General features: G+C 40.4%; 1 protein-coding gene and 1 long non-coding RNA gene across 4 annotated transcripts in view; one reads left to right on the plus strand and one right to left on the minus strand.

The window, feature by feature from the left end:
• L3HYPDH (trans-L-3-hydroxyproline dehydratase) overlaps positions 1-11,583 on the minus strand; it is a 13,408-nt gene continuing 1,825 nt past the window's right edge. The window contains exons 2-5 of the mRNA XM_025869937.2: positions 8,170-8,339; positions 5,100-5,222; positions 4,873-5,010; positions 1-1,152 (exon numbers count right to left, since the gene is read on the minus strand). Of these exons, the coding sequence (XP_025725722.1) occupies positions 1,027-1,152; positions 4,873-5,010; positions 5,100-5,222; positions 8,170-8,339 (557 nt within the window). The 3' untranslated portion in view covers positions 1-1,026. The remainder of the gene's footprint in view (positions 1,153-4,872; positions 5,011-5,099; positions 5,223-8,169; positions 8,340-11,583) is intronic.
• LOC141373251 (uncharacterized) lies at positions 3,116-9,244 on the plus strand. Of its 3 annotated transcripts, XR_012379004.1 has the most exons (4): positions 3,116-3,290; positions 6,408-6,488; positions 6,765-6,802; positions 8,963-9,244. It is a non-coding gene; the product is annotated as an uncharacterized lncRNA (long non-coding RNA). The 3 variants fall into 3 exon arrangements; XR_012379003.1 differs by having other exon boundaries at positions 6,408-6,802; XR_012379002.1 differs by lacking the exon at positions 8,963-9,244 and having other exon boundaries at positions 6,765-7,030.

Below are 11,583 nucleotides of genomic sequence, written 5' to 3' on the forward strand. Positions count from 1 at the left end.
TTTTATAGTGACTGAAAAATGATCAAATTTTATTTTGTTAATTTATTTTCAAAGATTTCATTTATTTATTTTAGGGAAGAGAGCGCAAGAGAGAGCACAGGGGCAGGGAAGAGCAAAGAGGGAGAAAGAATCTCAAGCAGACTCCACGCTGAGCCTGACTCAGGGCTCGATCTCACAACCATGAGATCATGACCTGAGCCAAAACCAAGAATCAGACACTTAACCAACTGAGCGACCCAGGTGCCCCGACCAGATTCTATTTTTAACAGGTTCACAGATAATTAAGTAGCAAGAATTAATAGTTAACATTTCTTTCGGGCTTTAAATCTACCTGGCATGTAGTTGGTAGTGCAGGAGACTCACCCTACTCTAGTAATTCATTGATTTCCACTGTGTTTATAATGCAGTCAACAATCCCTTTTATAAATGCCTTAAAGATGTAACAGAAGTCTGATTATTCATTGGTCTTCTCACATCAGCTTATGGCACTTCAGTTACCTTGGAGTAGCAGCTGGACTTTGCAGCAACAGAGAACATCCTGGTAACAGCTATAACATCTGTTCCAAGAAGCTGACCCACCCCAGTCCTTCCCAGGCTATGTGTTTAGTACCTTATAATAATCCATCTCCCTTACATCCTGCTCAGAGACAGGACATTATCTTACTCAAAAACTGGAAGACTAAAATAATGAACTTGTAAGAGTCATTGTTGTGAGGGCTACAATTCAAGCTATTATTCAAAGAACATCTAAAACAAAATATTACAGTAAGTAGCATAGAGTAACATTTTAAAAGTAACAGGACTAAGATATTAATTTTACCTGATATGTTAATAACTAGAAAAATATTCTGAATTTTCAGCATTTTGTAAGTTAGACATAGGTGACATTTATACCAATTACATGTGTAAATATGAGGTATAATGATTATATTTAGTTACAGCATACTACTTAAGAAAGAAAGGAAGTTGTACAATTTAGATATCGTTTTCCACATAATTCAGAGAAAACCCTGACAAGTACTGAAGTCACTTGAGAAGGAATCCATCCTTCAGTGGGTCGTCATCTTCCACTATAAAACTTGCTGTACCTGTGTAATGGGCTTGTCCAGACACTTCCACTATAACAGCTTTAAAATCCCCACATTTTGCTTCCTGAGAAAAGATGAAAGGAATATAATATCAAAATACCGCATTTACGTTGTGTCTGGCCTAGAGTCATATTCTTGATTTTTATCCTTTTAGTATATGTGCTGCCGAAGCGAGCACTTGATTTTTATCCTTTTAAAGAAAACCCAAGGCTTAATCTTGTAGGTAATGGAAGGTTTTCAAGGAGAGTGACATGATCAGATTTGTGTTTTAGGTAACTTTAGCTGTAAAATGAGGACAAGTCAGAGAGGAAAGCAACTAGAAACCTAGAAACTTCTTTAGAGGTAACCTTCATTCATTGATGAACTCTAGAGTCACCAGGGCAGTTTTTAGGGAGGATGGAGAAGAACATAACAGAGACACCTGGCAGATAGAATTGGCAGGCCTGGGGACTGGTGTACGTGCGAGGTGAGGAGTAGGCATGAGTTCAATGTGAGCATCATTCCTAGTTGGGGAGCAAAGCAGGGGCTCCCATTAACCAAGATAGGGAATGAGATGGGAGGAGCACATTTAGGGAGGAAGGAAGAGCTTTTTAACGAGATGATATATCTCTGAGACAGTCATTTCAAGATGAGTTTGGCAGACATTGGGAGTACGAGTGTTAGACTCAGGAGAGAGGCACACACAGTAGGCATGGGAGGGATGAAGGTTCAGGAGTCATCATCAGTGGGTGGCTGGGAGTTGAAGTCTCAAAAGTTGGTGAAATTGCCCCATGGCATCAAAATGTAGAAGAGATGAGAAGGAAACTAAAGGGGCGCCTGGGTGGCTCAGTCGTTAAGCATCTGCCTTCGGCTCAGGTCATGATCCCCGGGTCCTGGGATCGAGTCCCACATCGGGCTCCCTGCTCGCTGGGAAGCCTGCTTCTCCCTCTCCCGCTCCCGTTGCTTGTGTTCCTGCTCTCGCTATCTCTCTCTGTGAAATAAATAAATAAAATCTTAAAAAAAAAAAAAAAAAAAAGAGAGAGAAGGAAACTAAGGATGAAATGCTGGAGACCCGTACATGGAAGTGAAAGAGACCGAGATGGTACCATCCGAGAGCTTGGAGGAGTCCGGACAGAGAGGGAAGGTGTGTGGTGAGAGTTAAGATGTCCTGTCAAGTATGATTATTAACTATAAAAGAAATAACTCCAAATCTTAACTACAGAGTATCCTTTTTACTTCTTAAATTTTTAAAAATATTTTATTTATTTATTTGACAGAGAGAGAGACAGCGAGAGAGGGAACACAAGCAGGGGGAGTGGGAGAGGGAGAAGCAGGCTTCCTGTGGAGCAGGGAGCCCGATGCAGGGCTCGATCCCAGGACCCTGGGATCATGACCTGAGCCGAAGGCAGACACTTAACGACTGAGCCACCCAGGTGCCCCTATTTCTTAATTTTTTTAAGGTGTATTTATTTGTTAGAGAGAGAGAGACTGCGCGCCCACGTGCGCGCGAGCATGAATGGGGAGGGGCAGACGGAGAGGGAGAGAAGCAGACGCCCTGCTGGGCATGGAGCATAGGTGGGCGGTGCTTGATCTCAGAACCCCAGGATTCTGACCTGAGCCGAAACCAAGAGTTGGACACTCAGCCAACCGAGCCACCCAACTGCCCCTTATTTCTTAATTTTTAAACATGAGAATAACTAAATCTTATGATAAGATATCAGTTATTAGATTAGGATACAGTAATTTCATTATCTTTTTATAAAGCTGCTGTAATAAAAAGCCTCATTGAAAACTTGCTTTGTCTAATAACAATATAGTAGTGCTTAACAGTGTAGGGTCTACACAGAGAGGACCACGTTCAGAGTCTGGCTCTGATATTCACTAACTGTTGGACCTCTGGCAAATTACCTAAACTCCTAATTCCCCATTTTATCATCTGTTTAAAAAGGATAATAACAGGGCTGACCTGCCAAGATTCTTATGAGGATTAAAATGGTATGTATATATTTATTTTATTTTACTGTATTTATTTATTTATTTATTTTAGAAACAGCGACGCACACACAGAGGGAGAGGGCGAGGGTGAAAGGGAATCTTAAGTAGGCTCCATGCCCAACTCAGAGCCCAATGTGGGGCTCAGTCTCACAACCCTGAGATCATGACCTGAGCTGAAATCAAGAGTTGGACACTTAACTGACCGAGCTACCCAGGTGCCCCGAGAAGGTATGTATAAAGTACTTAGCTTGGAACTATACAGTGAAGCACCCAATAAATGTTGTAGATTATTTTATCTTCAATCTCAGACTTGAAGACAATGTGTTCCAAATTTTTACATATGACATAAATGGTTTGGTATCTCATAAGATCACTATATTAAATAAGAATCCCTAACTTAAAAGAAAATTCAATATTCAGAAAAACCAAACTTCAAGCTATATTAGGATATAAAAGTCTATATTAGGATAGATTTTTTTGTCTTGTTAAAGGACTCTATGAATAGATTCATTTAGTAAATGTATCTGCTAAATTCATTCACTAAATTTACTTAGTGTAGATTTCATTTACTACTATTTATTAGTAAATAGAATTTACTATTTATTTCTGTTAGCACATTTAAAACTTGATTCTATTACAAAAGTTTTATTTTTCACAACTTTTCAGGACTTTCACATCCTATTATAAAAAATGAAACTCTCCTATAGAATAAAAACAAAAAAAATCCAAACCCTAAGTTAGTGGTTCTCGACCTTTTTGGTTTCAGGACTCCTTTATGCCTTAAGATTTGAGCATCTAAGGGCTCCTGGGTGGCTCAGTTGATTAAGCATTTGCCTTCAGCTCAGGTCATGATCCCAGGGTCCTGGGATTGAGTCCCGCATTGGGCTCCCTGCTCTGCGGGGAACCTGCTTCTCCCTCTGCCTCTCCCCGCTAGCTTGTGCTCTCTCTCTCTCTCTCTCTCCCTAGCAAATAAATAAATAAAATAAAATAAAAAGATTTGAGCATCTAAAAGTTTTTGTTTATGTAGGTTATATCTATTAATATTTACTATATTGGGAATTAAAGGCATTTGTTCATTAATTCATTAAAAAATAATAAACCAGGGGCGCCTGGGTGGCTTAGTCATTAAGCATCTGCCTGCGGCTCAGGTCATGAGCCCAGGGTCCTGGGATCCAGCCCCGCATCGGGCTCCCAGCTCAGCGGGAAGCCTGCTTCTCCCTCTCCCACTCCCCCTGCTTGTGTTCCCTCTCTCGCTGTCTCTCTCTCTGTCATATAAATAAATTATTTTTAAAAAAATAATAAAAGTAAAAAATAATAAACCCATTATATGTTAACCCAAACAACATATTTTGGGAAAATAACTGAATTTGCCAAAACAAAACAATTTTAATGAGGAAAATGGCATGTGTTTTACATTTTTGCACACCTCCTTAATGTTTGGTTTTACAGAAGACAGCTAGATTCTCGTATCTGCTTCTGCATTCAGTCGGTTGGCTTATCACCTATCGCGTAGCCTCTAGAGAGTCCACGGTACATTCGTGAGACAATAAAAGTGAAAAGCAAATAATATCTTAATGTTAATGCATACTAAGTTTTAACCTGTGGACCCTTGGAAAGGACCTTGGGGACCCCCAGGGGTTCCAAACCACACTTTGAGAACCGATATCCTAGCTGAACAGAAGTTTTTACAGGCCTGCTTTAAAATTCTCTTTCGAGAGCTGAGTGAAGAAACGTACCCAACATTCAGCTCAGGCCTCTTCAGTTTCCAAAGTAACAGACTTACAAAGAGGACGCTAACAGTGTCACTCACCCTCACAGCCTTCCCCATGAGTACTGAGCCAGTTGCACTGCTTTTAAAGGCTCTGGTCTGGTTCAGTTCTAGAAGCCCTTTGTGGTACTGTAAGGCAATTCGGGCCGTCACTCCTGAGCCAGTAGGACTTCTGTCCACCTGTTCCAGAGTAAATGAAGATAAGAGTGTTCACCGTGTTCCAGTTCCATACTGTCTGGCTTTTGTGCCAAACGTTACAGTTTTAATACCTGTTCATCTGCAAACACGCAGATGTTGGCGGTTGGCTCCTCGCTATAAGTGTCTTTTCCATCTGTTAATATAGTTCCGTACAGAAAGGAAAGGTCTTCACTCTCAGGATGATTAATTTTAAACTGCAAATGACAAATAAAATTATCATGTAATATAAGTTGTCATGTAAGATTACACGTAAAATAAATATTTTGATTCAAATTTATCTTTATAAATAATATAGATGGGGTACTCTGAGTCATAACTTTTCACTCTGTCATTTTTAAAACACCTTTTGGGTCAAGGCAGTAAATGATGTCTTTGTCTAGATGAATAAACATAGTTTCATTGGAAGTTAGGATTCTTATCATACTTTGAGTCCTTTCTAAGGAATTTGTCCTGCATATAGCCTCTACTAAAGGAACAGTCCTATTATATATACACATACACTCCAAACGCTATTTTATACACACACACACACACACATACACACACACACACTCCAAATGCTATTTTATACACACACACACCAAACGCTCACACTCTTTGAAGCACTGACCTCAGACTGGCCACAGCTGTTCCAACAGGACAGGCTAAGGCAGTCCTGTGCTCCCCCTGAGAAGCTTGAAGGGGATAAGGTAGGAGAACCAGACAATGAACACCTAGAGCCGAAGTTAATACCATGGGCAGAAACAAGGCCTTGGAAGAGGCTGTGGGAAGGCTGTGAGGATGAGTGACACCCTTAGTTGCTTCTTTGTAAGTGTGTTACTTTGGAAACTGAAGAGGCCTGATTTGGGTGTTAGGTAAGTTTCTTCACTGAGCTCTCAAAAGAGAATTTTGAGCAAGCCAAAGTTATAAGAATGCAGAAGCTATTGGGTAAGAGAACAGTTGGATAAAAAAAAAAATCTGTAAAGGATGAAGTCAGCTGGTACTACAAAAAGCAGCACATACACTCAGAGAAGCACGCACTGGCATGGTTGCTAAGTCACATCTGTGGTAAATCGAGGTCAGGCCCAAGTGTGCAGTGCTTCCTGCTCTTCTCGGGAGGTCTAGGTTAACTTTTCCTCATTTTCTGTGACATCTGTTAGCTCTCAAACTATAATCTTACTTCCATGTGCATCCTTACAATTAGTACATTCCACTGCTACTTACCTGTCATCTGAAGCAAGTGAATAGATTTGGGTTCTTAAAATCCAGAGTCCATCGAAAGCCAAGTTTAAGCGGTCTTCCTGCTGGATCTTTGTTCTGCATCCTCTGAAAGCCCCCATGCCACACCCCCACCACAGCATCATTACCTCACACTCTTCATGGTATTCTTCCCCCACCAGACTGAGCTCCTGGAAGTCGGGTTTGTTCTTTCCTGGAGTCTCTAGCATCTAACAGCATCGTGTGCAACTCACTAAGTTCTGGTAAATGTTTGTTAAAAGAAGGAATACACCTGAAACTAATATTACACTGTGTGTTAACTAACTGGAATTTAAATAAAAACTTAAAAAAAAAAAGAATAAATGAATGAGGATGAATGTGTACTAACTTCAGCCCCCACCAAAATGGCCTTTCCCTAAATCTGCATCAGCAGTGTGAATGGTCAGCGGTTAACAAAGTAGTTCTGCTGCCTGATTCAGCACTAATAGATGATGCTATATATCGTCATCTCATACGTGGTTTTCTCCTATTTCTCTCAGAATCCCTCCCCGCTCGAAGTCCACCCCTTCGCACCTTGGTAAGAAGTTTACACTTTAATGAGAAGTTCAAAATTACTCCTTTTAAGAAAACTATGCCTTTTTCTCTTGATCTCATTAAAAATAAAGTTATTTCATGTGAAATTTTAGCTCAAACTATAAGCTGCTTAGTGAATAGAAAATTGATATAAATTCAGAACCTCAGAAGTTGCTATGATAAACTAATTCTAGCTATTGGTATTGACAGTCCTAGATAAATGACAATTTAGAACAGGAATAAAGTATATATTTTCATCTTGTTTAAGTTACAAATTATGTTAAAGTCTCAGGTATGTTAAATAGGCTCATAGTAATTATTAGTACAAGTATATTAGGCACTATCTTTCACAAGTTATTTTTTACTTAGAATAGTGATTAAATTCTCATATGCTAAAACATTCAAATACTGTATATGAGTTTTATTTACAGGTCCCAATGTAAAATGGCAGACTTGTGCTAGAAATGAAAGAATATTCTAGACATATTTATTATCCAAACTGATTTTATCAGAATAGTTTCCCTAAGCCAAAACTAGACTTACTTGAGTAGTTACTTAAGTAACTTCTTAGCAATATAAGAAAATTTTACTAATTAGGAATTAATGTTCTCTGTGAAATAAGAGAAAGTCTGAACAGATTTAATGAAATCTATTTTGTGAGCTATAACTGACATTCATTATTTGCAAGTTTTGCAGAATGACCACATATAGCAAAGTATGCTTTTCAAATTAGTAAAATATTGTTTGATACATTTTCTATATGTGTAAATAACCACAAATTAAACTAGTGTGTATATAATTAAAGTTAATAAGTTACTTATTGATCATTTATTATAGGTCAGCATTATTCTAAGTCCTTTGAACGTATTGACTTACTTCATTCTTTTTTTTTTTTAAAGATTTTATTATTTATTTGACAGAGATAGACACAGCAAGAGAGGGAACACAAGCAGGGGGAGTGGGAGAGGGAGAAGCAGGCTTCCAGCGGAGCAGGGAGCCCAATGCGGGACTCGATCCCAGGACCCTGGGATCATGACCTGAGCCGAAGGCAGACGCTTAATGACTGAGCCACCCAGGCACCCCTTGACTTACTTCATTCTTGTAACACCCTATGAAACAGGTATTTTGTAATTCCCATTGCACAACAGGAAGGTTATGTAACTCATTCAAGGTTGCAAAACTTACAAGTGGCAAAACTGGGACTCCTAGATAGTCTTGCTATAGAGCCCGAGATTGTAACCAGTACCTTATTTTTAGTCCTACTAATAATTTAAATATGTAGATATTTAACTGTCTGTGTAGACGTGTAATTTATATTCCCTCCATGCCGCAGAGGAGGGCACATGTGGTGAAAGCAGTGTTTGTACTGACCTGAGCTTTGACTGCTTCCGTCACTGCACTCGCTGCATCCACAAGGTCCCTTGTCTTTGCGGAACAAACGTCAAGTGCGAACTTTTCAGCACTAACAAATGCATAAAATGCTCCACCATATGCAATGTCTACCACCATCTTTCCATGACCAGGAACATCCACTAAGAGATCTAAAAAAGATGTGTTTGAAAATAAGTTTGTTGGGGCGCCTGGGTGGCTCAGTCGTTAAGCATCTGCCTTCAGCTCAGGTCATGATCCCAGGGTCCTGGGATGGAGCCCCACTTAAGGCTCCCTGCTCTGCGGGAAGCCTGCTTCTCCCTCTCCCACTTTCCCTGCTGTGTTCCCTCTCTTGCTGTCTCTCTCTCTGTCAAATAAGTAAAATCTTAAAAAAAAAAAAAAAAAGAAAAGTTTTTTAATAGTATTTTGGCAGTACAATTCAGAGCATATTTAATATGTATATTTTGGTGGAGGGGTACATTTTCCTATCATAGAAAGGAATGAAGCATTTTTGAAATGAGTAAGCATCAAAAAATAATAGGCGTTTAGCTGAGTGCATCTATTTTTAATTTAATGATACTCGCATAAATTTTAGAACATCTAATGCCATGTTTTTCTTAAATTGTATAAACTTATTTTGTTAACTACTTTGAGGATCTTTGCTAGAAAACGTCATAGAGGCAGAGAGAGGGGAAATCCTGGGACATCAATGTGTGAAAACAAGGGCGGAAAATGAAAGTCCCCTCTCATACTACTACTAGGAATTGTTTAAAGATTTTATTTATTTATTTGTCAGAGAGAGAAAGCAAGAGAGAGCACAAGCAGGGGGAGCGGCAGGCAGAGGGAGAAGCAGGTTCCTTGCAGGGCTTGATCCCAGAACCCTGGGATCATGACCTGAGCCGAAGCCAGACATTAACCTACTGAGCCACCCAGGCGTCCCTACTAGGAATCGTTTAATATATGATTTTGGATCCTATTCACAAATTGGCTTTCTTCAGCTATAATGTCAAAACAAAATGAAAAAAAGATTTTTCTATGTAAGTTATATATACTCATTCATCTATGTATTTTCATTTCATGAAAGCATCCTACAGGCAAATACTCAGAATAAAGCCATATGGAATCACTGATGTTTACAGTATCATTTTGTATCTGGGTTTTGAATATTCTAAGTCCTCAACTTAACCAGAGTTTCACCTGAAGGTCAGTTGTTTGAAATCCTAAATTCATATTTCCAAAGGAATGGGGCTAGATGATATTTTAGGATATTCAAACTGTTTTACCCCTTCTTGCATTTTCCTTTTCCTCCTCCCCAGTTCAAGCTGGCTTGGTGATCACTGCTTCTGGGGGAGATGTATGGCAGGGGAGAAAGCAGGTTTTATGGAAACCTAAGATCTGGGGAGAAAGAGGTGTGTTGGCCTGAAGGGTCACCATATTTCTCTTGGTCAATAAAGAAATTTCCTCTGGACCGAGAAAAGAAGTGGCAGGTCTGGAGTGCAGAGGACCTGTGCTGACTTCCCCACAGCACTACAGGGAGGCTATAGGGTGTGAGAGAGGTAGCAAAGAGGAGGAGAGGCAGGGACAGGGGCCACATGGCCAGGGGCAGAAGATGCTTCACTGGTTGACCATGCAGGCTGATGACTAAAAGGCCCTCCTCTCCAAAGCCTTGGCTCTTCAAAGAAACCTTTGCTACACATGTATCAGGAAAGGGGACAGCATGTAGACAGATGAGGCTAGGCAAGTCAACAAGGCAGAATGGGGCCTCAAATTCAGAAATTCTGAAAAATAAAATATTGCTTATATGCCTGAGTTTGCACACTGACTCATACAAAGATACCAATCAGTATGCTATCAGTTCCAGGCTGGCCCACAGAGCCCTTTTAACACATGATGTGTCAAAACAGAGCAAGTTTATAATCAAGAAAGTAAAATATGCCTGTGGAGCTTAAGAGCAACTATGAGTGAAACATGTCTTTATCTTGATGCTGGTGCAACATAAAAATCAGACTTAATGAAAGGAGAATGAGGAAGTAGATGGAAGTTGGAAAGCTAAGTGTGGCTTTGGTGTCCTCATGTGTAACATGGAACTGCTGTCCCCGCCCGAAAGGATTGCTGTGTGAATTCCATGTGATAATGTGTGGGGAGTGTGTGGCACAAATCAGAAATACCTTAATGTTAATAGTAAGGCCAAAAATTTAATTTCCAAAGGGAATAGGGTTTTTAATAGGATATTTACATTTGCTAATCACCATATTCTTCTCCCAGTTTCATTCATTCACTTACTCATTCAACAAATTGTTCTAGCACTTGAATACAGTAATAAAACACAGTTTTCATTTTAGCAGAGTGGAATGGAAATAAACTCAGCAATCTTCTGAGGTGGGTGGGTACTGTTGTCATCTTCATTTTGCAGATGATGACCTTGAGGTGTGGAATCTTTTGCAAGGTCATCAAGATGGAGATGGGACAGAGCAGTGATATTGAACACTTGTCAGTCCACTGTTTTAGCATTTTTCAAAGTAGAGAATTTAGGCTCTTTTTATTTTTTAATGGAGGGACTCCTTTTTTTTAAAAGATTTTATTTATTTGAGAGAGAATGAGAGAGAGAGAGTACACAAGGGGGGAAAGCGGGAGAGGGAGAAGCGGACTCCCCACTGAGCAGGGAGCCTGATGCGGGACTCGATCCCGGGACTCCAGGATCATGACCTGAGCCGAAGGCAGTTGCTTAACCAACCCGAGCCACCCAGGCACCCTTTTTTAAAAGATTTTATTTATTTATGTGACAGAGAGAGAGAGCGCGAGAGCAGGAACACAAGCTGGGGGAGTGGGAGAGGGAGAAGCAGGCTTCCCATGGAGCAGGGAGCCCAATGCGGGGCTCGATCCCAGGACCCTGGGATCATGACCTGAGCCGAAGGCAGACACCCAAAGACTGAGCCACCCAGGTGCCCCAGGATCTTTTTTATGACTCAAAGTGACCATTACAGCCCACTGATTATTGTATAGTCACACAGCCCTGCTCTTGGGAACTCTGCTTACAGATTGGCTGCCCTGACCCAACCAGCCCTGAGCTATGATGTCGTTGGTGATCCTGCGGCTAGCTGTCATTTCCCACAAATCTAGAGCACTTCCAATCTGCTGCTGGGGTTGCCTAAGGAGAAACTGGATAGCTAAACTATTTTAACTGCTCAGATTTTCGAGATGCAACCTAACCAAATTCCTGTCTATCTCAAGTGCCCTCCCAATCCGGATATGACACTGTTCTCTCCTAGAGGGCAAAGTGCCATCAGTTCCTCCAGGGGAATTCTTCATCAGCCTGTGTGTTTCAGCTGCCTGAGGTTGCTCTAAGACTGACAAATGCCTGGGCTATTACTGTTTCATTCATAATTAGGCTAAGCTAGAATCCAAATCCTCAAGAAA

Source organism: Callorhinus ursinus, unplaced genomic scaffold (genome assembly GCF_003265705.2).
Source record: "Callorhinus ursinus isolate GAN/ISIS: 27379988/994484 unplaced genomic scaffold, GSC_fseal_2.0 scaffold8, whole genome shotgun sequence".
In the NCBI taxonomy this organism is placed as follows: Eukaryota; Metazoa; Chordata; class Mammalia; order Carnivora; family Otariidae; genus Callorhinus; species Callorhinus ursinus.